This window comes from Lucilia cuprina, chromosome X (genome assembly GCF_022045245.1).
Source record: "Lucilia cuprina isolate Lc7/37 chromosome X, ASM2204524v1, whole genome shotgun sequence".
Taxonomy (NCBI): Eukaryota; Metazoa; Arthropoda; class Insecta; order Diptera; family Calliphoridae; genus Lucilia; species Lucilia cuprina.
The window spans coordinates 4,320,044-4,347,250 of NC_060949.1; the positions used below are offsets into that span (position 1 = coordinate 4,320,044).

Genomic DNA, 27,207 nt, shown 5'->3' on the forward strand with positions numbered 1-27,207 from the left:
TTTCTCTTTTTCCCCACACGCTACAACTAAACTTTATAATTTCTCATTCCTTGAGAAATTATAAAGTCCTTTACATCTATTAATCCTTTCCGAGGATTAATATATTCACATTGTAATAAGTTTTTCTGATTTACCTACTTCTTAGAATGGGTTCATGCAGAACATTTCAGATTTCTGAAAAGAAATCTTGAAAATAATGATATCGCCTTTACTTTCTACATCCAGTTTTGAGAAACAGTGTTGTGTTTCTAAAGTATTTATAATAAGTTCTTCAGCAATGTATAGTTGACTAGTTCATAGGAACGTATGAATATTTATACTTAATTTCTTTATATAGAAGTGAATTTCACTTGAAAATAAATAATTTCTAATATTTGAGATAAAAATTATAGAATTGAATTTAAAGTGGAAAATTGTAACTTTGTTTGTTATTGGAAGAAAAATATTGTAAAAAAGAAATTATTATTAGAACAACGTACAAACATTTGCCTTTTATTCGATTAACCGAATAATTTTGAATTATCCGATTATTAACCGGCCAACTTAAAACCTCAAATAGTTATTTGTCGAATAAACCGAATAAGACAAAACCCCGAATATTTGAATACTCTAGTAAATAATCGATCATAGCTCCCATACAAGGCCCACTTCAGAAAAACAATCGCAAATCGGATAAAGATATCCGTACAAAATTTGATACAAGTATTGCACTTGTATATAGAAATGTTACTGTGGATTTTTTTCCGATCGGTAAATAATTGGTCATAGCTCAAATACAAGGTCCCCACCCGAAAATCACTTAAACGCACATAAATCACTACCAAATATTGATTTTCACACATTTAGCACTAATATAGCTTTTATATATAAATTTTGTCATAGCTCCAATAAAAGGTCACTTAATTGCACAATATTCATTACCAAATAATAATATGGATAAAGAATTTAGCCACAATTTTTTCTTTATATAAATTAATGTTGCTGTGGAATATGTTTACGATCGAAATCAAGATTTTTTCAATAATCAAGGTTCTTCCGAAAATCACTTAAACATACATTACTTATTACAAATTTACTATATAGATACAAAATTTTACTGAAATATGTATTTAAACAGATTTAAGGTGTTTAAATTTTTGGGATTTTCTAATTAAGACATGAGAAAACTTATTTCTACAAATATTTGATCAATTAATAACAAATTAATAATATAAAAGTAGCTGGTGGAGGGTATTTAAGATTCGGCTCAACCGAATATAGCACTCTAACTTGTTATATATATAGATGTACATAAATGTTACAGTGAAATTATTTTAAGGGTCGGTCCATAGATCCTCTTCCGAAAATCTCAAATTGCGCTATTGATATGAAAATTTGCACTAATGCTTCTGTTATACACAAAAATGATATTGTAACATTATTTTGCGATCGGTTATTAATTGATATACAAGGTCACCGAAAACCACTTAAACATAAATTACTTATTCCTATTACTATGAAAATACAAATTCTAAACCAAGCCATACTTCACTCAAAAGAACCTCAAGTCAGAATCCTGAGAGTAAGGTGACAATGAAATTGCACTGAAAAAAATATTTGGCTATTTTCAATTTTGAAGATTAAATTGCTGTACTATAAAATGGAAATATTTATAAACAAATGGACAAATTAAAATGTACAAAAAAGTATGAAATAAGACTGATCTTATTTACATTCATTGTTATGCATTCTAGAAAATTATTTAGGGTGTATGTTGTTTTTGTAAATTATGCTCTTGTTTTTATACCCTTCACCTTCGTCATTCCGTTTGTAATTTCTATAATATAATTTTCCGACCCTATAAAGTATATGTATTCTGGATCCTTATAGATAGCGGAGTCGATTAAGCCATGTCCGTCTGTCTGTTGAAATCAGTTTTTAGAGGACCCCAGATATCGGCGAGATCCGAATCTTCAATAATTCTATTAGACATGCTTTCGAGAAGATCGCTATTTAAAATCAGCAAAATCGGTCAGTAAATAACGGAGATATGAGCAGAAATCCGAGACAACCTCTGATGTATGTTTGGATGCTGTTGGCGTCATTGAGTTGTGTATTTTGTTTTTGTTTTGTTTTGTGAAAGCGACATCAACCTACTTTGTTGAATGCTTCCAAGCAACTAAATAAAATATTTAATTTTTAGACTCTCTTCTTGAGAAGTTCGTATGCAATCGTGCTGCATACATGTAAATTGACGAAAATCTTCTTATTCAGAACAATACTGAAATTAATACAGGCAAGATACATATAGCTTTTTATAGGAACCTTGGACTATTCGCTAAAAGGATTATGCATTAAATCACGTAAATTTCCACCTTTACTCTGGGTTACCACGATTAATAGCCTCCTAAGGACCCTAACCGACAAAGGAATTAGACATGTCTGCTATGCAGACAATGTGGAAATACTTTTAAAGGGAAAGGATCCAAATTACTTCTGTAGGAGAGTTGAGGAAGCTCTGAATACGGCTTTTAGCTGGGCTCAACCGAGAGGTTTCAATGTTAACCCGGCAAAAACGGAAATCTGTCTTTTCACAAGAAAGACAAACATTTCTATGTATGCCAAACCTGCTTCCTGGACAAGATGATACCACTGACAGACAAAGTTAAATACTTTGGTGTAATCCTTGACCGAAAATTAAAATGGTGACACCACATAGACGATAGGATCAACACATCAGTGCTGGGCGATATGTAGGAGAACTATAGGCATGAAATGGGGGAGTCCTACTATGATAAATTGGCTTTATAAAAGTGTAATTAGACCAATTCTAGTTTATACTTCAATAATCTGGTGGACTGCTTTAGACAAAGGTGGACTACTTTAGACAAAAGTTGTTGGAGTTCTATATTGAAGATCCAGAAGAAGAAATATACCATAGTATACTAAATAATAACACAAGCTTTCAGGCAGATGTATGAGCAATAACGGAATGCGTAAATTGAATTAGAATAAATATGGAGCCCACAGTGCTTAATATATTTACCGACAGCCTGAAGGCAATTAGGGCGATATCAGGAGATAGAACTAAATCTAAGACCGTATTGGGTTGTAAGAAAGCATTAACTGAATACTCTCCCAGAGGTAAGGTTCACATCATATGGGAACCTTACCTTTTATATACAAAAATATTACTGAAGGAGCATGGGAGCTCAAAAACAAGAGCTCCCATGCACCTCCCCGCAAACAACATTAACCGTGTTTTTCTATTAAAAATATGAGAAAACTTATTTCCACAAATATTTGATCAACTAAAAGTAGCTGGTGGTTATTCACGATTCTGCTCAGGCTAGTATAAACGGGGCATATATGTATATGCGTTCTGCGTTCAATATGGTATACACTTACAGTTGTTTAATAGTTACATAATAAAATAATTAAAATATTTATTTAACATTTCTGTTTAAAACTCATTTTATGTAGTTATACTTATAAGTATTTTCCTATTATTATGTTACAGCTTATTTATTATTTTTAAATATAACTAAGATTCAACACTAATACTGAATAATAAAGCTTTTGTTTCGTAAATGAATTGTCTTCTTTTTTAATAGTAACACTTGATTTATGATCCGATTTTTTATCACATTGTTATGTCCAGATATTGTGAAAATGTTGATTTATTTTCTTACTTCTGCCGTATGTTTTCGACGATTAGAGCGAAAATAATTTTGCAAAATTTCCGATTTGTCCAAATCTAGATGATCAAAATTCTAAATAAAATAAACATAGTAGTAAAATGCGGCTAATTGAATGGGCACACAATGTAATACATACCTGAAGGGCATAGATTGATCTGCCGTTGACATTTTTGATGTTATATAGATAATTTTGTTTATCCTCCCTTTCATCTTTGTCTTGTTCTTCTTTTTCATTAGCTGAATTGCGTGTTGAGGTATTGGCATCAGTTGTGGTGTCGTTTTTTGGAGAAATATATTTATTGGACTTAATAGTTTCCCTAACATAGTCTACAGGTACAAAGCTGATGCTATTTAAAGTACTTTGAAGAGAATTCGAAGAATTGATGCGTTTTTGTAAAGCATTGTCCATATATTGTTTATTACGTAAACTGGAAGCTAATGGCAATTTAAAAACATCCATTGAAGTTTCGGGTAATTTCCACACTTTTAATTCATCGTTCCAATGTGAATTCTGCAAAATCTCATCAGGATTCCTATAAGTGGTAATCAAATGGACTATGTTTAAAAACAATATTTAATCGGAAATATTTTTAACTAGATCTAAGTATCACAAAATGTACTACAACTATTACTTATAATTTTAATTTATCCTTATACAGTTTACCTTCGTGAGAAGGTTATATATAAATTTGTCATTCCATTTGTAATTTCCATAATGTTGCGACCCACAAAAGTATGTATAATTCAACGCCTTATAGATAGAAATCACAGCAATGAACGTTTTAAATCCATAGTTTTATTAAACAATTAGCTTTTTGTACCCGGCGTTGGCCAGGATTTAAAAAAATTAATATTGTCTTTGCTTTTTACCCCTGAAATAAATATGTCGAAATTTAAATCTACATTCAAACTATATAATTCAGAACAACTTTCACAAAATTTACCAAAACAATACATTTTATTTCTCCTTTTCAAAATTATTTGGGCTTGAGTGGTAAAAAATTACAGTTAATTAATACTTAAGATTTCGGATTTTTAATGATTTTTTCCTTTAATAAATGATTTAGCATTTGAATTTCCTTTTAGGAATTGTAAATCTTTTCACAAAACAAGAACTCGTATAAATTAATATAAGAGGTCAAATATTATAGAATTTTGTCGGGCAATAAAAAGTTCTTGGAAGCATTTATTATATTTTATAATATTAGATTATTAACAGAAATATAGTAAAAGAGATCAATATGTTAATAGTTGTATAAGAATTTTAGTTAAATATAATATTTTTTACTAATAATGCATTTTGGTTGGAAATTTTACTGATTAATAAAAAAATTTCAGTATTCAGTAAGATTTGCATTACCAGTATTTTTTACTGTTTACTGAAAAAATTTTCAGTATTTAGTAAAATTTTACTCACTTTTTTCAGTAAACAGTAAAAATTTACTGAATTTCAGTAACCAGTAAAGATATACTGGTTATATAATGCAGTAAAATTATGTTACAAATTTAGTTTTAGTAAATTGTCTGTCTGATAACGTTGCAAAAAAAATTAAGTTCAGACGATTGTTAGATATTTACTGAAAATTTAACTTACAACGTGAGAACCGTGTATCACGGCTTTTAGATAACTAAATCGAAAATAATTTCGCTTTAGATTATACAAAAATCTGTTTTCTACCACAAAAGTACTGATTTTCTCAGTTTTTCGCTCTTTTCCGTTAATTTTTGATACCAGTTTTGTTCCAACTTTCGCAACGCAACTTTACTAATACATATTTCTAACATTTTAGAATGATAAATCGAAAATATTTCTGCATTAAAATAGCCAAAAACAAGTTTTTATGCACAGAAGTAAAAATTTTTCCCATTTTGTCGTTGTTTTCACCTATTTGTTTACTCCTTCTAGTCCAATTCGGAAAGTTATATAGCCTATTGATGCTTCTAGGCATATATCTTTTCATTTCCTAATTAAAAAAAATTGTTTCATCAATTTAGGCGTGATTGACGCACAAAGAAATAAACAAACTTACAAAGAAATTTGTACATTTTTTAAGAGAATTTAGTTTTTTGTTCATAAACAAAGTTCGAATAAAAATTAAATTAAACCATGTTTTCCAATTAAAAATACATATTGTGCAAAATGGAAAAACCCTGAAAAAATATTAAAATAAAAATGTTGGTGCTTAGTGGCATCCGGTAGGTTAGTGGTTAGTGTTCTAGCCTGGTAGACCAGAGGTGGTGGGTTCGATTCCCACCTGTGGCACTGGTTAAGAAGCGCATAACAGGCCTCAAGGCCTAGGTGTATTTTTTCGGTTTTGATATATATATATGACATCCTCCTTTCAAACTAACAAACTAACTAATTTTCTAACTGTGTTAGTTTCCAAGATAAACATATTTGTATTTAATTTATATTGGAGGCTCATTTTATTTGTTACTATTTCTTTATTATTATTTTTAACTCTTGTCCATACGTCAGTCCGTTTGCCAAATTGTTTCTCATTAACATGTAAATTTTCTTTATAAGTTCCAATTTTCAATACTAAGTTTTTATTTTGTTTAGTATTTCTTGATTTATTTGCTCTCAGAGTAATTATCATTGTTTCTTTATGCATTATATACGTATTCATTTATATTTTTTTATTTTTGGTCGATGCATTTTTTACGTATTATTATTTTTGTCAATTTCTTTTACAATAGAATTCATTGATTATTTATTTTGTTGAAATGAATCTGTATATTCTTTTGATTGTAAGAGAAGGATAGCCTAAACAAAAGGATACAATTATGTATGTAATGTTATGTGTGTATATTTTAGGGACATATTTATAAAGTTTTCGGGTAACAATTCTGTTATAGGTGTTTGCAAGTAATTGCTGGAGGGGAAAGTGTACCCTACGTGACATACCACCATGTCATGGTTCGATTTGTTATGTTTGGTTTCTTTTGGATATAATATAAATTATTTTATGATTTTATTTCAGTACTTTTGCATACACTGGTTATGTTATTTTAATTGGCATGCAGTGTATGTTATATGAATACGCGCGAAGCAAATGAGTTAGGAGTCTAAAATAATATCATACGAGCTAGCCAAACAAACTTCCATGCTCTCATCTAACTTATTGCTTTCGAATATGAATTTTTCGAATAATGATTTAAACTGTAACAATTTTTATTGTTGCAGTTTCTCTTGTTGTACTCAGCATGGACTTTTTTGATGGAAAATCTTCGAATTAAATCTTTAACAGTGTCACTGAGAATGCAGTTAAATATTTTAATTCTTGACATATTCTTAGTGACTGGATTGGTCCAATGAAGAGGTTCTCCTGAATAATATTAATTGCTGGTCGTCGATTTATTTTTGGCATCTCCTTGTATCATTTTACGGAGCCTTTAGTCTCGTAGTACGACTCATTTATATAACTCGACATCAATTCATCAATATTCGATTTATTATCACTCTCTTCGTTAACTTTAACTTCGCAAGGTTTTTTTCACATCAGAGTACTCAGGTTCTCTGTAAGGCACAAAATCTTCATCACCATCTTCTTCTTTGTGATATAGCCTATGGCAATATACGTTACAACATTTGATTTTACTTTTGAAATAAAAAAATATCGTAATAGACATACCTTGAAATAGCTGCAGTAGAAAGATATTGCAAATTTCTTTCATCATTTATATTGAAAAACCACTTGCTGACGTTTTTGTATTCAATTTTAATTGTAAATTAAAACGAAAATCTGCCATCGAATTATACACAGGGATGGCAAAATACGTACGATCGTACTTTTTTGATACTATTTGATGATGAAAAGTACCGTGATACTCCCGAATTCCGTGATTCAAATTTAAAATATGTGTGTTCCAGTACTAGCCAGTTTTGCAGTTTTAAGTCAGAAGTAATAAGAAAAACAACAAAATGCATTGAAATTTTAGTACGTGAACGACTTATTGTAAAAATTTGCAACCCAAACGTGTACGGGAACAGACATAATATTAATAAAGTTTTGCACATGTTTACATTATTCTCAAATATGAAGTAGTCGAGACATATTGATTTGTGAGCAATTGTCAAAGTTTTTTAATTCCTTTGAAATTGAACTCATTTGTTAATAACTTTGGTAAGAATAAAATGTTTAAAATTTTTTTACAGGATTATATACACAAGACTTCCAGCTTAAGATTTGCAAAATTGTAAAACACTAGGTCTTCATTTCTAAACGATATCGGTTTTGGAAATTTTCAAAATTAAAAAAAAGTGTGTCACTAACTAACTCTTTCACCTTTTTTGTCATTAGCATTAAACATTTGGACAGTATTTGTTATTTTTAGTTTTAGTTAGTATAAACACTTAGAAGATAAATTCTTAACAACCTTATCCGTGTGACATGACTTAACATATTAGTAATATAGCTTATTGATCGGTTCATCCGTTTAGGCGTTTTATAAATTTGTTTGCATGTTTTTGTTGCTTTTGCATGTAGACTGACTTAAATAAGTTTTCGTACAATATGTTGTTAAAAACATAATATGTAATATTTTCTAAAATATTTGTCCGATTTGCAAAAATAACATACAAAAATATATTTGTAACATACAAAAATATATGTCCTATACCCAACTTAAAAATATATAGCTTAATCGACTCAGAAATTGATTATAAGCCGACTGGTATTCTTTAAGGTGGGTGTAGGACGAATATTTTTGTATGTTACAAACATCAGCACAAACCCAATATACCCTCCCCACAGTAAAGGGGTGGAGTAAAAAAGTCTCCGTACATTATAGTGCTTAAAACTTAAACGTGTCCCAAATTAGGTAAGCATCGTTTTAATAGCTAATTCAAAGAAACTCGCTTGGAGTAAGATCTCAAAATCTATCCTTCACAGATTGCGATAGATTTCACAGATAAGATGATTTCTGTGTGAAAATTCTGCCATGTACATTGATCAATTTTTTTTCAAAATATAGGGAATGTGTTCTATGAGATTAAGATCTGGACACTGAGAAGGGTAAAAAGTACTTCGTTTACGATGTCACGTAACCATTCACTTTATGTTCTCAATGAGCGGTTAGAGTTATTATCAAAAACGAACTGAAAATCGTCTCGTATGACTAATTTTACTGCATTGGCTTCTATCATTTAAATTCGCGTGATTTGTTAAACCGCTGTTTTCATTATTTGTGTGGTGTTGGTGCTTTTTCCACAATATATTTAGTAGACGATTTTGTGTTTTTGTAGTGTACTACCGTATTTTACATTTCCCCATGCTGATATACCGTGCCTTATATATGATTATGCTAGTGAAAAGTAGGCTTTGATGCAGTACGCTATATGTGGCGCAATTACATAGGTGATATAGCATATACGATGATTTTCGGAGCTTTTTTTTTGAGATTTTCAATATGTATTTTCCATTAAAATTTATCGTCAACATACACTCCTAGATATTTATAAGAATTAACTGTTTCTATAACGGTTGAACAGGTATCAGTTCTATTATTGGTGTTATTATTGGCTTTTTGGTGTAAACATTCACGATTGTGATATATTATTTCTATGTTTGGGCTGGTCAAATGAGGCGGTTTTATGTGCATTATTTTAGTTTTATTGGCGTTGATGATAAGGCCATTATCGTGGCACCATTTTGTTGCAATATCTAGTTGTTTTTGCATTGTTTCCGTTGCGTTTTTTATATTTTTGTCAGCCACTATTATTACTGTATCATCAGCATATGCAAACGTTGTACCTTTTAGACATTTCATCATATCGTTAGCATAAAAATATATAGTATTGGTCCTAGTTTGGACCCTTGTGGGACACCACAGTCATAAAATATGTTGTTGCTGAGCTTATTATTTACTTTTACACTGTAAGATCTGCATTGTAGATAATCTTTAAACCATTTTAGGGTATTTCCACGCAGTGTTGCCAACATTGGTCAAGCAAAACGCGCGCAAAAAAATTAAAAAGGGGTAAAAAAGCGTAATTTTCTAACTGAAAATGGGTAAAAAAGCACTAACGTTTTTTCAGTCAAATATTGTTTATTTTAATAAAAATTGCACATACTAAAGTCTTTCACCGGTGTGAGTTAGATTTTTAGTAACGTAAGAACTAAAACTAATGTTTGACGAATATTAGATAAATAAGATGAGAATTTTAAAAATAGTAAAATGTCATTAAACATTCAAACTGACAGGCACACTACCAACTGGCCAACCGATCTACTCACACCCAAATTGTAAAATTTTACAAAACTTATGAAATATATTTTTTTTTTTTTTGCAAAATCTATATATATTATTTTTAAGTTTTTTGAGTTCTGGAAAAATTGTTAATTTCACTGATAGTGATTAACATAACTTATTTTAAACTATTTTGAAAATTTTGTTTTTGAAGAATATTTGCTTTTGTACATTTTGTACATAGATTTTGTTTTGTTGGTCAGTTATAGACCAATCGTCATAAAATTCGGCATAAAGAATTATAATAAAAAATAATGAAGTAATCATGGAGGCTTTATATATGAGGGATAGATTCAATTGTGTAAAAAAATTATATAAAACTTATTTTTTGTCAATTTTCATCGCTGTACTCATATTTTTAAGGGGACCTTAATAGGGGGTAGGGTACGTTACCGATAAATCCGAATTAAATTCGGTAGGAAGATTACATTTGTATAAAAGTAGTTTATTTCGAATTTCTCCGCTAAACACGTATTTTTAAGTCAGTAATGAGCGTTAAAATCAATTTTTGAAGGCGACCATATGTGGGGTAGGGTCAATTATGGACCGATTGCCGTAAAATTTGCTAGAGAGATTTTGGCTTATATAAAACATATTTATGTCGAATATTTTTAAGTCGGTAATGAGTATTAATGCCATTTGGTAGAGAAATTTTGATGCATATAAAAATTTGTGGAAAAATTTAACTCGTTTGCTCTTTACGTTCTAACCCTATCGTGCTTTCAACAGACAGACGGACGGACATATGAACAGACGGTTGGACATGGTTAGATCGCCTTAGAATTTAATAAGGACCCAAAATATATACGACCAATGTGTTACAAACGGAGTGACAAAATCAATATACCCCACTCATCTTGGGTATATGTTGGGTATAAAAAGCACTAAATGCACTGTCATAAAATTAGAAAGCACCACTTTAGTGCCTTTTTGAAGAAAGGCACCATGAGCAAAATTTTCCGCGTTTGGCACACCAAAAAGCACCGCAAATAGTGCTAAAGGCACTAAGTTGGCAACACTGTTTCCACGTATTCCATTTTTTTCGAGAATCTGGATGAGTTTCGTATGTGAGAGAGTGTCAAACGCTTTACTAAAGTCTATAAATAAGACTAAAACATGTATATGAGTGCAGACTAGCAATTGGTTAATGTTTTTGCCTTTTTGAAATCCAAATTGATGTCTGTCGATGATTTTAAATTTTTCTTAGAAGTTTTTAAGTCTTCTGACAATAATTTCTTCTAAGATTTTTTCTATTACCGGTAGGATAGCTTTTGGTCGATAGTTATTATAATCTGTTTTATTTCCTGCTTTATAAATTGGTCTTACTATAGAAACTTTGAGTATGTTAGGCACAATTCCTTATTCAAGACTAGCATTATTAATCCAGTAATTATTGGTGTTAAGCAATTAGCGTTCGTTTTAAGATCCCTTGCCCGAATATCATCGGCACCTGCAACTTTCCTTGTATTTAGAGTTTTTAGTATGTTATACACTTCCTCTTCGTTGGTATATTCCACATTAATCGAGTTTTGCATCGAAGTTTCAATGTTATCAATCGTTTTTTATATCGCAGTTATGTATTATTTTTCTAAAATTTTCATTGAAATTTAGCGCAAAGTTATTTACAATATCGTTCACATTTTGTTTTTTAAAGTTTTTTGTTATAAAACTATCAATATTACTAATATTTTTGCCAATTATTTCGTTTATGAGCTTCCATGTTGCTCGAATATCATTCCTGATTTCAATAAATTTTTGTTTATAATAATTATTTTTTTCAAACATTATCTTTTTATTTACAGAGTTTCTAAATATTTTATATTCATCTTCATACGTTTTATTTTTACGATTATTTCGCCATTTTTTAAAAAGTTTATCGCGTATATCACAGTATTTAACTATCTTCTCAGTAATCCAAGGATTTAATGATCTTTTATTGTTTATTTCTTGCTTTTTTGTTGATTTTTTATAAATATTACAGAATTTTTCATTTAATATATCACATAAATCATTTACATTTGTTTCATGTAGGATTAATGCATTCCAGTTTGTTCCTTGAGTTTGTTTATTTATCTTAAAGTTACTAAACTGTGGCCCCTGATCGGCTATAGTTTGGTCACCTCGTTTGTTTATCTCTTCTTCATCCACACAACAAAACAATGAGTAATGGTCAGATATACTTGTTGTTATTATGAAAGCATGTGCTGCTGTTGTTGTTTTATTGGTTCTTAAAAAGAGATGATCAATACACGAGTTTGTTTTTCTTTTAATATCTTCACGTGTACTTTCATTAACAATACACTGTAGTCCATTACACATTAGCATATTAAGGTATGTTTTTGTAGTATTATTCTCTTTTAATATGTATATATTTATGTCTCCAACTATCATAATCTCTTGTTTTCTTTTAATATGGTTTATGATTGAGTCCAGTTCGTTGGTAAACATTGGTATATTTTGATGGGGGGACGGTAAATAGACAGTAAAGACATTATTTTGTTATTTATATTGAGATCTAAGTATTTGTATTATTTCGAAAGAGGAGGGTTTTAGTGAGATTTCATTACAGTTCAGGTTTTCTGCTATGTAAACACCTCCACCTTTATTTTCTCTGTTGAGGAATGTGGAGTTAAAACCTTTTATTTGATAAAAAATGTTTTAGTTATCTGTTATATTTGCTTCAACTAGTATTATTATTTTGATTTTAGATATTATGTTGTTTATTGTTGCAAGAAAAGATGTGAAGTTTAGTCTAAGTGAGCGAATGTTCATAAATATTAGTGATGTAGGATAACTTACTAACTTGTTTTCAATTTGATTAAAATTAGTTATTGTTTGTTTTTGATTATTCATGTTTTATTATTGGAAAGAGAGAAATACATGCATATTTAGTTAAATATGTTTACATTGAGTTGTTGATGGATTCAATGTGAGTTGCATTTCTGAGTTTCTCAGATATACGATTTTTCTATTTTATTCATATTGGGGCTCCAAGCACAATGAAAGTCCGCTCTTTTTTCTTACAAATTTTCAGATAATTATTAAAGTTCTTCTACAGATTCTAACTGTAATAGTTTCCAAGATAAACTAATTTTTGTATTTAAATTATATGGGAGGTGCCACGGCCCTAACTCTAGTCCGTCCACGTCCTTGTAGCTTACAAGGACATTTTAAATACATTTATGATCCCAAACCATTGTGTTTGTCATTATCTACATGTCTATTCATTAAATGTTTGAAAAAATATATAAAATCGCAAAAATAAAAAAATTAAAAAGTTCATAAAATTTTTGCATGCTCCTCCGATTTTATATTTCAAATTAAAAAAAATCAATTTACGCAATAATTCAAATTATTTCCTATATAAGTGCAAATGTGCCACGCTAAAAACTGATGTTTTAAAATATTTGCGTTCAAGTTTAGTTCAATATCAAAATTGATAATTGCTCATATATTTGTAAAGTAGCCTATTACCTCTTCCCGACATACAGGAATACATTGTGAAAATTTCAAGAAAATCGGTTTAGCCGACTAGAAGTCGGTTTGTATATAGTCAAATATACAAACATACTAAGTTTTGCAACTTTTTGTCGACATACGAGTATCTTAAAAATAATTACGAACTTAAAATCCCTATTTGGCGGGTTCAGTTGTATGGGGCCTAGGTGAAATGATAGACAGAATAATATACTCAGAAAGAGATTCTGAGCCGATTGGTATACTTTAAGGTGGGTATAGGACCAATATTATAGCGCGTTACAAACATCAGCACAAACCCAATTACCCTCCCCCCTAAAGTAATGTAGGGTATTAATACATTATACGTAGATTAGATAAATATAAACAAAAATCATACTACCAACGTAGATCTGTACCGGTCCATAATTAGTCATAGCTCCCATATAAGGTCCACTTCAGAAAATTACATATCGCTCATCTATTGTGATAAAATTCGACACAAAATCTAATTGCTTTACAATTTTTTTCCGGATAGGGCGTTGTTGGTCGTAGTTCACATATAAGGCCAACTTTCAAAAATTACTTAAGAGCGTAACTTTCATCAAATTATAAAGCTTTTAGGATAAAATTCGTCACAAAAATAAATATAAATTACTCTATGAAATTTTTTGGTTCGCCCCGGGCATGAATCCTTGATGAGTGTCGCATCATGGTGTATTGCAATCCGGGGGTAGATAGGTGCTATCAATACGTGTGGTCTTCCTGGACTATAAATTGGTGTTGACAGTCTACTGAATGGCTTAGTCCTTGCATAGATTGAAAAGAGGTCGGACCAGAGCTCCACATAATTTGGTACTACGGGTGGCCAGTTGCCCGCAGGACTATGTCTTGGCTGGTCAGTTGTTTAAAGTACCTTCGGGATCCACGTAGTGGTTGTGGTTAAAACCAAAATCGCGGAAAGAGAGTGCTTGGTTAAAAGACTAATACATGTTGAATATAATTTTCATGATACATTTCAGTTATCGTTCCTAGATGCTGGAGCGGTACGAATAGCAGAGCTTTACTGTAGATTAATAAAATGTTGGATTTGCGCTGATAATGTAAAGATTGGATATACAAGGTGGAGTTTTTTGGAGTTTCTGATGTTTTTCTGAGGTTTCCTGACGTCTACTTGCATTCTATAGAGAGAATGGAGTAATTGGTGGATTTAAAGGATGGAGTGGCGGAGTGGAAGGATGGTGCAAGGTCACTGCCCTCTCTTTGATTTATTTAGCGATTTTCCTACATGGTTGAATGTATGCTTAACTTATTACAGTGGGTCTCTGTGACTACTGAAATAAAGTCTTGTCAATTAATATGATCCGTGTTTCGGACTACCAATTACGTCCCTTTTAGGTGCTGTTGCCGAAACAACAGAGCCATAGTAGTGGGGTTGGGCGATAATATGTCGGGGTTAGATTGAGCTTGCTCATGACACCTGCCTTTCCCCCACCTTAACTACTATGGCAAGAGATTAGATAGCTCGAGTACTTGCTTGTACATGGACTGGAGTTTTCATGTACAAAAATTTGCAACCTGCGTGTAAGAAACAGAAAAGGGCGGTGGTGAGTTGTTTAGTTTTTACTCACGCAGTGGATAAAAAAACCACCGTTAAATAAGGTCGTCAAGGCAGGTGTTCACGTAAAGCACTCCGACATTCATTCAAGCCCTTTCTGTCCATTTCTGAAAATCATATAATCGCATATATTCCTTTGAATAATAAAGCTATCGGGATAAAGTTCGGTACAAATATCTTCTTTATGTATAATTCACTCTCCGAATTTTTTCGCGATAGGCCAGTAATTGGTCATAGCTTCCGAAGCAATTATATACCTTTAGTCTTAAAGAATATTTCTTATTCTAATGCCTTGGGATATACAATATTTTTTTTACCCTCTAGTATAAAAAAAAACCCACTTAACGATTTTGAAAATTCCAACCACAATAGTTTTCTAGATTAACATTATGCTAATTATTGCAAGCTAATTATTGCAAGTTCGCCAATTTCTATCTATGAAAAATTTCAATTATCTAACAGTTTTTAAGATATACAAAATTTTGTATTTAATCATATATGTGGTGTCAAGCCCCTCATTATGCAAAATTTTATGAATCTAGTTCAATATTTTCCTAGATAAACAATATTCTGTATTTTATTCATAGTCCCCATCAAAAGTTCGCTCGTTATACTCTAAATGTTTAGATGAGTGTCAAAATTCTTCAAGTGAAATTTAATGATTCTATCTCTAACAGTTTCTCAAATATACGAATTTTTCTATTTTATTTATATGGGCGCTCCAAGCCTCCTCAGATTAAAGTCTGCTCTTTTTTCTTAAAAATGTTTAGATGAATATTAAAGTTCTTCGTGCAAAATTTTAAGAATTTAGTTGTATAAGTTGTATAAGATTCTAACTGTAATAGTTTTCAATATAAATTAATTTTTGTATTTAATTTATATGGAAGGAGCCACGACCCCTAACGCTAATCCTCCCACATTTTATCCTAAATAATAATTTTTATACCCACCATCAAAAAAGATGGGGGTATATTGTTTTTGTTATTCCGTTTGTAACACATTGAAATATTCGTCTAAGACCCATAAAAGTATATATATTCTGGGTCCTTATTAGATTCTAAGACGATTTAGCCATGTCCGTCCGTCTGTCTGTCTGTTGAAAACACGATAGAGTCCAAACGGAAGTAGCTAGCGAGCTGAAATTTTGCACAGATACTTACAGTTGATCCAGTTTGTTTGGTATTGAAAATGGGCAATATCGGTCCACGATTTCGGCTAGCCCCCATATAAGGCCTCCTTTAGAAAATTACATTATCGCCAATAACTGACTAACTAAAGCATCAATAGCGCTGTAATTCGGCACAAACATGTTTTATGGGGACATAAATCTTTTCATAGAATTTCATAAGGATCGGTCCATAATTGACCCTACCCCCCATACAAAGTACCCTTCAGAAAATGACTATCGTTCACAACTGACTAACAGAAGCATCAATAGCGGTGTAATTCGGCACAAACATGTTTTATGGTGACATAAATCTCTTCGTAGAATTTTATAAGGATCGGTCCATAATTGACCCTACCCCCCATATAAAGTCCCCTTCAGAAAATGACTTTATCGCCAATAACTGGCTAAGAGAAGCATCAATAGCAGTGAAATTCGACACAAACATGTTTTATAGGGACATAAATCTGTTCATAGAATTTCATAAGGATCGGTCCATAATTGACCCTACCCCCCATACAAAGTACCCTTCAGAAAATGACTTTATCGCTCACAACTGACTAACAGAAGCATCAATAGCGGTGTAATTCGGCACAAACATGTTTTATGGGGACATAAATCTTTTCGTAGAATTTTATAAGGATCGGTTCATAATTGACCCTACCCCCCATATAAAGACCCCTTCAGAAATTGACTTTGTCGCTCATAACTGGCTAAGAGAAGCATCAATAGCGGTGAAATTCGGCACAAACATGTTTTATGGGGACATAAATCTCTTTGTAGAATTTTATAAGGATAATTGACCCTATACATAATTGACCCTATCCCACCTATAAGGTCCCTTTCAGAAAACGACTTTAATGCTCATATCTACCTTAAGAAGCATATATATATATAACAATAATATTCGACATATAAAAGTTTTATGGGATGAGTCCATTATTATGTAACCTCCTAATAATGTGCCCTTTAGACAACGAATTCAACGCTCATTACTACAAAATTCTACATACACTAGTTTCGTGCGAGCCAAAATCTCCCTATCAAATTTTATAAGGATCGATCCTTATTGAAAGTAAGAATATCGGTTCACGTTTTCTCCTATACCTATTAAAATGCCCCCTTCAGAAAATAACTTTATCGCTAAGAGATGTATGCTTATATCTGCTCATAACATATATATAAAGCAATAAAATTCGACATAAAAAAGTTTTATAGGAAACAAAATCATTTTCATAAATTTAACGAAAATGGATTTATAATTGACATTACCAAGGTCCCCTTCTGAAAATGACTTTAAGACATATTACTGACCCAAAAATGTAAGTACATCAGTAAAATTCTACATAAACATGAATGATTTGATGGTGGGTATATAAGATTTGGCATGGCCGAATATAACATTCTTACTTGTTTAGGACTCTAAATGTTATATTATCTCAAGAAAAACGAATTTTTGTATTAAATTAATATAAGAGGTGCCGCTCCCCTCATTTGTAGCGTGGATGTTAAAGTAAGATTCTAACTGTATTAGTTTCCAAGATAAACGAATTTTTGTATTTAATTTATATGGGAGGTACCACGCCCCCTAACGGTAGTCGTTCCACATTTTATCATAAAATAATCATATTGACACTAAAATGGCTCCAACAAAATTTGAGGACTCTAACTTTTACATTATCTCAAGATAAACGAATTTTTGTATTTAACTTATATTGGAGATGCCGCTCCCCTCATGGGTAATCTACAATTTATTACACAAAATGTTTACATGGATATTAAAGTTATTCGTGCAAAACTTTAAGACTGTAAATGTAATACTTTCCAAGATAAACGAATTTTTATGTTTAATTTATATGTGAGGTACCACGCCCCCTAACGCTAGTCCATCCACTTTCTATCCCATATAATCATATTGACACTAAAGTGCCTCCGACAAAATTTAAGGGCTCTAATTTAATATTAAGGAGTGAGATCGAAAAATTCTTAACATACGTATATGTTTATAAAAAAGAAACCGCTAAACTTACAGCTTTATTTTTTTTTATTTGATTCAAATTATTATTACTTGATTCAAATTATTATTATATTTACAAAAAAAAATATTTTTATAGTTTTAATCACTAGTGATGAAATTTTGAACCCTTTTCGGAAACCCTTCCATTAACGTTTTTATAGTGCTTTCTGTCACTTTGCTTTATTTTTTTTATTTGATATATAAATAAAAATATATATATATATATATATATATATATATATATATATATATATATATATATATATATATATATATATATATATATATATATATATATATATATATATTATATATATATATATATATATATATATATATATATATATAATATATATATATATATATATATATATATACGAATTTTATATTTTCTTAATGTGGGCGTAACTCCTCGCCCACTTGAAAATCAGAGATACAGGAATACGCTGTGAAAATTTCAAGCAAATCGGTTTAGCCGTTTAGTAGTATATAGCGTTCAAACATACAAACAAAAACACATTCATGTTTATATATATATTGATCACATTATTATTTATAATCACTCGGAAAAAATTATTCAAATATTTAATGTTAATTTTTTTGAGATGTTTTAAAATGCTAAGAAGAATTTATTTTTTGTTTAACATCAGGTAATTCTCTATATGTATCTCAATCAGGGATGGCAAAATTGGTACGATGGTACTTTTTTGACACTATTTGATGTGCAAAAGTACCGTGATACTCCCGAGTCTTATTTGATACTTTGTATCTTCATCAAATTATATCAAAGGTGTTAACATTGAGGGACGGACACCATATCAACATATAAAGCCCATTCCAACTTTAAAATGTATAAACATATTTCAGAAATTACAAACTTTTAGCAAAAAAAAATAAAAATAAAATTTTAGTACTTTGGATTGTAAGAAAGCTTTAACTGAATACTCTCCCAGAGGCAAGGTTCACATAATATGGGTACCAGCCCACTCGGGAGTAGTCTGTAACGAAAGAGCGAATGTAATAGCTTTAAAGGGAAGGGAGCTCAAGGCAGTTACACTGACAAACGCAAAACCATTCGACGCAACAAAAGCTGAACATATTTGAGTTCAGTGGGTGAGAGAATCTCATAAGACCTCTTGGAATAATGAAACAGTGGGTAGAACCACGAAAATCCTATGGGGTGTCCCTGATGATAGCAAGAAAAAATATCTCCTCAAAAAGAACAAGTCTGAAGTATAATAGTACGTGTTCTGAGTGGACACACAGGATTACGAGCACATTTGGACGTGCGGATTCAGACGTATGTAGAGCATGTGGAGAGGACAGTGAAACTCTGGAACTCTTTCTTTGCCACTGCCTGGCATTCGTCGAAGATAGATCCAAGTATCTTGGAAGTGATGTTATTCCGGAAATAACATTCCTGACTAACACAGTTCAGTTATTTTTTTCATGATAAAGAGCGCACAACAGGCCCAATTGTGGCCTAGGTGCATTTTTTTCGGATTTGGTGTAGTACACATCCTCCTATCAACCTAACCTAAGAACTTTGAAATCCAAAAAAGTACTCTCTGATATATTTTTTGATACTGAAACAAAATCTCTTTTTCCACCCTTGATCTCAATCAAAAAAAACTTCCATTCTCTCATTCTCTTAATCTGGAAGTTACGTACGTGTGAATGAAGAAAATCCAGAGAGCTCATTTAAGAGCTCGCTGCGTATGTGCGGTTTACATGGATGTTAAAGTATTAGTGCATAATTTTTATATTCTAACTGTATTAGTTTCCAAGATAAACGTTTTTTGTATTTAATTTATATGGGAGGTATAACGACCCCTAATGCTAGTCCTCCCACATTTTATCCTAAATAATCATATTGACACTAAATTAGCTCCGACAATATTTGAGGACTCTAACTGTTATATTATATCAAATAGATAGATAGATAGATAGATAGACAGATAGGTAGATAAATAGATAGATAGATAGCTAGATGGATAGTGGCCACATAACAAAGGACTGCTCAAAAGTTCCAGAATGCATGCTCTGCAAACAAAGGCAAAGAGGAGAAACCAACCATATGGCAGGTAGCGGAAGATGTCCAGTTTTCAAAGAAGCACTGGAAAAGGTCCGCAGGTGAGATTTATTCAACTTAATCTCAACCACTGTCGGGCGGCACAGGACTTGCTTTCGCAGACTATCTGCGAAACTGGTGTTGATGTCGCCATTATATGCGAACAACACAGAAATCTTCAAACAAGCGTCTGAGCCAAGGACAAGTCTAGCAAAACAGCGATATGGGCATGTGGAAAGTGTGCGATAAAGAACTCCCAAATACAATTGGAAGAAGGATTTGTAAGTGCCAAAATAGGAGGCATATACATATATAGCTGTTATGCCCCACCTAGCGCATCAATCGAGCAATTCGAACAATTAGAGTATGGATGAAAACAAGCGGATTGGAATAAGCCGAACACAAAACAGAAGCTGTGCTAATAAGTAGTCATCGGAAACGGGAGAAAATTAATATACAAATTGGAAACCACACCATCTCATCTCAGCAGCATCTTACATATCTATGAGTAGTTATAGAAGATAAGCTAAATTTCAAACCACATATTGAAAAAATAAGCTCGAAAGCATGATGCCTAACGTCGGAGGATCTAAACAGTGCCAAAGAAGACTAATCTCAACAGTAGTAAAATCGACGATCCTATACGCAGCCCCTATTTGGTCAGAAGCCCTCAAAGTCAAGTCAGCTGCAAAAAAGCTGAAATCCGTGTACAGATTATGTGCTTTAAGAGTTTGCAGCTCATATAGAACTAATTCTGAAGAAGCAGCTTATATTGTAGCCGGAATGATCCCTATCGAGATATTAGCGACGAAGCAAGACGGGTATATGAGCAAAAAACATCAAACCCATCAAATGCAAAAGAAATAGCGAAATTGGAATGATAAAAGTCCATGCAAATATGGCAGAAGAGTTGGGAAGAAAGCCTAAAAGGGAGATGGACGTTTTGACTGATCCCAAAAATAGAACCATGGGTACTCAGATGTCACGGCGAAGTAAACTACTACCTAACGCAATTCCTCACTGGGCACGGAGGGTACAGGTCCTATCTGTACAAATTTATTCTGGATACGACTCCAAATTGTCCGTATTGCAAAACCCAAACTGAAGATGCTGAGCATGTTATATTCTGCTGTCCAAGATTTGAAAATGCGCGTTTGTCAATTGAAATAGTCATAGGACGGGTTATTAACGTCGCAAACATAATAGATGTGGCAATGGAAAAGAAAGAAAATTGGGACGTCGTTTGTAGTTTCATTAAAGAAATCCACGAAAAGTTGAGAGTGGAAGAAAAGCAGAGAAAGCTATTGTTGCAGCTAGAAGCAGAGACTAATTAAGTCTATCCGATCCTGCGAAGTAATATCGTAACCGACAGTCCCGCAGGGCTCATGGAATAGAAATGAGGTGTTTTTAGTCGGTAGAAATCCGACATAACCCAACCAACATCTGGGTATCTAATGCAAGATTTTCACCTACCTATAAAAATATAGATTGATAGATAGATAGATAGATAGATAGATAGATAGATAGATAGATACACGCGTCTATGACGATGATACCGGTGAAAGATTTCGTCTAATGTCGCTGAACGTAATGCGTCATTTTTAATACATGTACATGATAACATACTTTTAGACTATGAAAAACGGTTGAGTTTCAGATTTTAGCTCAGGAACTGGGATCCGCAACTAATCTCTCAGTCATTGTAAATGTTACTGTTTATATTAACGATGTCAATGACAATTCTCGGTCTTCACAGCCAGTTTATACAGTAGAACTACCTGAAAATATGACGGTCGGTACTAAGGTCGTTCAAGTTCACGCTGATGATGTTAATACGGGGATGGGTGGTCGTGTTCGTTATACCGCAATACAGGGTTATCTTAATACCTCACTGATTTTAGATGCCGAAACCGGGTTAATAACAGTGTCCAAAAATAAACACGCGACAATGATGGTACCGGCAATAGAGCACAAGTGCGATTATTATTTAAACTGATTGATGTGAATGGCGAAACGCCGATATTTGAAGAAGACGTTTATGAGTTTATTTTGGTTCGAGATTTAAAATGTTTTACCGTAACAGCCGTCTGCCGGATGCCACTGCACCTAAAAATTAAGTATATTATGAGCTCATCAATGGCAACGATGACAATAATTTAGCTTTAGACAAGATAACGGGGAAAAAGTTAGCTTTCGTTCCAAAAAAGAGGTTTCTATTCGAAACAAAAGGCAAACAATGACATCATCGTCACCTTCGGCCGAAGAACAAAACATTTTTATACTTAAGGCTCAAGCATACGATTTATGCGTATTAGTTCGATCAAGTACAACCACTATACGTATATATCCTCCAGAAAGTCGTACAAGAGCTATTACCTTTGTAGTGCCCGGTTTGAATCCAGATAAAACTTAAACTGAAGAGACATTATCCATTATTACTGGTGGAAAAGTTATCATACACGAAATTCGTGCATAAAAACCAGACGAACCAGGAGCAAAAAATATTCAACCCTCGGGTAATCCAGATATCAAGGACAGAAGTATAGTTACAGCCACCGTACTTTATGATAGTTCATCAGTTGTCGATATATCACAAATCCAACAGCGCCTATCTCAACATAATAGTTCCTTTGCTATTATGACTGGTCGGGAAGCCAGCACTAGTGAAACAGATGTAAGTAGAAATTTTCACTTACAGTTTCATAAATCCCATAAATTTAAAAAAGGATCTTACCCCATTGCAGACACTGTATAAAGTTGAAAATAAACTATTATTTTGGTTACTAATACTTCTTGCCACATTAGTGGCCTTGGCTATACCGATACTACTATTGTGCTCTATATGTTCCTGGAGTCCTCTGTATGGTGCTATTTTCCTCTATTTGCAATAATACCTAATAGAATCCATAAAGCAGTCATATCATTTAAAAATTGGAGACAAATATTTTAATTTTATTCCATGTTTGATTAGAAAAAAACAAACAAAACAAACTTAGCAAAAACTTATTTTTTATCATATTGATTGACTGCTTGATAAAATATCCAGTTCTAAAAAAATCATGCATACATATGTAGCTTAGGTGCAGATAATATGATTGAAGCATCACCATTATCCAATCAATCCATATTATTTCTCTATCATCATCAATTTTATAGCACATAATCCCAAATGATCGACTATTTATCCAAAATATCCATTAAATTGACTCCTCATACATTCATTTACCCATCCATTCATTCATTCATTCATTCATTCATTCTATTCTAATTATTTTTTTCTCTTGTAGCAAAAGAATAGTTAGTATCAGTAGAACAGAAGACGATGTTCATCTAGTACATAGGGAAATGGCAAATGGAAAGCAAACAAAATCTGTTCAGGTAGATTTTGACAAAAATTAAAAATTTTTTGCAAATTTGCAAATCTTTCCTACATTCTACAATTATATTTAGATACAAATACAAAAAAACTTACTCTAGATCTCTGTAATATGTAGTGACAAAAATAAAATAGATATATCGAAAAATACCGTAAATGCTACAAAGGGTTTTTTACTTTTTTTATTTTTTTGTACTGGCTTTCATAAGCAAAATATTTCATATTTTTTGCACTGCACAATTTTTCTTAAGTTTTTTATACCCTTCACCTTCGTGAGAAGGGTATATATAAGTTTGTCATTCCGTTTGTAATTTCTATAATATAATTTTCCGACCCTATAAAGTATATTCCTTATAGAAAGCGGAGTCGATTAAGCCATGTCCGTCTGTCTGTCTGTTGAAGTCAGTTTTTAGAGGACCCCAGATATCGGCGAGATCCGAATCTTCAATAATTCTATTAGACATGCTTTTGAGAAGATCGCTATTTAAAATGAGCAAAATAACGGAGATATGAGCAAAAATCCGAGACAACCTCTGAAAATTTCATCAAAAAATGTCATATTTTTTCATGTTTATACCCTACACCACTATAGTGGGGAGGGTATTATACGTTTGTGCTGATGTTTGTAACATACAAAAATATTGGTCCAATACCCACCTTAAAGTATACCGATCGATTCAGAATCATTTTTTGAGTCGATAAAGACATGTCCGTCCGTCCGTCCGTCTGTCCGGCTGGCTGGCTGGCTGTCCATGTAAACCTTGTGCGCAAGGTACAGGCCGCAATTTTCAAGATAATTTGGTAAAATTTGGACCAAGCATGTTTTTTGGCACAAGGACGAAGCCTATTGAAAATGGATGAAATCGGTCCATTATTTCACCTAGCCCCCATACAACCGTACCTCCCGATTTGAACTTTTTATGCTATAATTATGTCAAATATTCTGCTATCTCTCTAAAAATTGGCACAAATAAGTTTTATATAAGTATAAATGATACTGCAGATTTTCGTTAGGATCGGCCTATATTTGACCCTAGCCCCCATACAAACCCCCCTTCAAATTGACTTGTAACCATTTGTATCGCAATGAAAAACAAAACTAACTGTTATTTAGAAATATATCCTTTTCCCAAATTTACCGAGGATCGGCCCATATTTGACCTATATAAAGCCTTATTTAGAAATTTTAGTTTTTTTTTATCAATAAATGGCTTAAATATTTTGGAATTATGGTAATATTCAACATAAAAGTTTCTTTACAAAAAATAAAAATCTTATAAAAAGTAAAAATTTTAAAAATATACTCATGGTGTAGGGTATTATATGGTCGGCCATGCCCGACTATACTTTCCTACTTGTTTTTTTTTAAAGCAACAACAACACTGTATATTAGAAAAAGAAGTACACGTGTGTAGATGTAAATGGTTTTATATGATTTGCATTTTTTGTTAAAATAAAATAATTTTTCCTTTTGTTTTGCAAATATATTTTTTAATGAATAGAAAAAAGTATTTAAAACGTTTTCAATTATATGAGAGTAGATTGTGAGTTATTGTACAATAATTTTAATGCGAATAATGTAAGTTTGAAATTTAACTCTAACACAAATTTTTTCCAAGTGCTTTTTAAAACAATTTTTTTACGATAAACAAAAACAAAATCTACGTCTCGTCAATGTTTACCAGCAATGAATACAAAAGTGTTGTTGTTTTACTCTTGCTTGTATACTGTTAAGAACAACAACAACGTATTGCTAGTGTTAAGCGCATATAAGTGTATAGAAAACACACTGTCTAAGCGCATTTACAACAAGTATGAATGTATAGTCGGGCGTAGCCGACTATATAATACCCTACACCTGTCAGTATGTATGTTAAAAATGGGGATTATTTAAAAAAATGAAGCGTTTGGTTTGTTTTTTTTATACCCTACACCACTATAGTGGGGAGGGTATTATACGTTTGTGCTGATGTTTGTAACATACAAAAATATTGGTCCAATACCCACCTTAAAGTATACCGATCGATTCAGAATCATTTTTTGAGTCGATTAAGACATGTCCGTCCGTCCGTCCGTCTGTCCGGCTGGCTGGCTGTCCATGTAAACCTTGTGCGCAAGGTACAGGCCGCAATTTTCAAGATAATTTGATGAAATTTGGACCAAGCATGTTTTTTGGCACAAGGACGAAGCTTATTGAAAATGGTTGAAATCGGTCCATTATTTCACCTAGCCCCCATACAACCGTACCTCCCGATTTGAACTTTTTATGCTATAATTACGCCAAATATTCTGCTATCTCTCTAAAAATTGGCACAAATAAGTTTTATATAAGTATAAATGATACTGCAGATTTTCGTAAGGATCGGCCTATATTTGCCCCTAGCCCCCATACAAAAAATGACTTAAACGTCTAAAATTGACTTGTAACCATTTGTATCGCAATGAAACTCAACAAAACTAACTGTTATTTAGAAATATATCCTTTTCCCAAATTTACCTAGGATCGGCCCATATTTGACCTATATAAAGCCTCAATTAGAAATTTTAGTTTTTTATCAATAAATGGCTTAAATATTTTGGAATTATGGTAATATTCAACATAAAAGTTTCTTTACAAAAAATAAAAATTGTATAAAAGTAAAAATTGTAAAAATATACTCATGGTGTAGGGTATTATATGGTCGGCCATGCCCGACTATACTTTCCTACTTGTTTTAACTTTATTTCGGAGTATTTTTACTTTTATTTTGGCAAAAAAAGATTTTTTTACAAGAGGGTTCAAAGGGCAGTAGGGCAAAATATGGCCCTATCCTTAAAAATGTTGGTAGGGGGAGTTAAGTCTTCTTCAATAATATTTATGTAGAATTTAAAAGTGTTAATAGTGTTTGTAAGTGAATTTTGACCTTTAAGTCATTTTATGAAGGGGGGTTTGTATGGGGGATAGGATCAAATGAAGCCCGATCATTACAAAAATCGGTAGTGTCATTTAAAGTTCTATAAAACTGAGTTCTGTCGACTTTTGTTAACATAATAGATCATTTAAATTAATTATAAGCCAAAAGGCCCTATTTGGGGGGGTACGGTTGTATGGGGGCTAGTCGAAATAATGGACCGATTTTAACCATTTTCAATAGGCTTCGTCCTTGGGCCAAAAGAAGCGGGTGTGCCAAATTTCATCTAATTATCTTCAAAATTGCGGCCTGTACCTTGCGCACAAGGTTTACATGGACAGCCTGCCAGACGGACGGACGGACATAGCTTAATCGACTCAGAAAATGATTCTAAGCCGATTAGTATACTTTAATGTGGGTATTGGACGAATATTTTTCTACGTTACAAACATCAGCACAAACCCAATATACCCTCCCCACTAAAGTGGTGTAAGGTATAAAAACAAAAGAGTACCAAGCGCATAGGGCTTGGGCACCCTTTGTTTGTTGGCGTCATTGCGTTGTTATTTTTGTTTTTCTGTGTTTTTCGTTATGTATGTTTAGATGTCTGTTGGTTTAGATGCCTTGTGTATTTTGTGTTTTATTTCGTTTAGCGTTGTTGTTCTTTTTGTTAAGCTTTTG

The 27,207-nt window shown here is 32.2% G+C and overlaps 1 protein-coding gene and 1 pseudogene across 1 annotated transcript; one reads left to right on the plus strand and one right to left on the minus strand.

Annotated features, from left to right (window-relative positions):
- Positions 1 to 3,436: 3,436 nt before the first annotated feature.
- On the minus strand, positions 3,437 to 9,455 carry LOC111675072. Its single transcript, XM_046950747.1, has 3 exons — positions 9,127 to 9,455; positions 3,817 to 4,213; positions 3,437 to 3,752 (listed from the first exon to the last, which is right to left on the minus strand). Exons 1-3 carry the CDS (start codon positions 9,453 to 9,455, stop codon positions 3,660 to 3,662), a joined length of 819 nt encoding a protein of 272 aa, XP_046806703.1. The 3' UTR covers positions 3,437 to 3,659.
- Positions 9,456 to 21,157: 11,702 nt separating this feature from the next.
- On the plus strand, positions 21,158 to 23,150 carry LOC111675073 (annotated as a pseudogene).
- The last annotated feature ends 4,057 nt before the right edge of the window (positions 23,151 to 27,207 follow it).

What these genes read in the sequence shown, in the direction of transcription:
- LOC111675072 (XM_046950747.1), bottom strand. Translation starts at nt 9,455, where the DNA reads ATGATGAAATGTCTAAAAGGTACAACGTTTGCATATGCTGATGATACA. An exon ending in TCTTATAAATATCTAGGAGT is followed by an intron (nt 4,214 to 9,126) that starts GTATGTTGACGA and finishes TACCACTTATAG; the next exon opens with GAATCCTGATGAGATTTTGC. An exon ending in GATCAATCTATGCCCTTCAG is followed by an intron (nt 3,753 to 3,816) that starts GTATGTATTACA and finishes TATTTTATTTAG; the next exon opens with AATTTTGATCATCTAGATTT.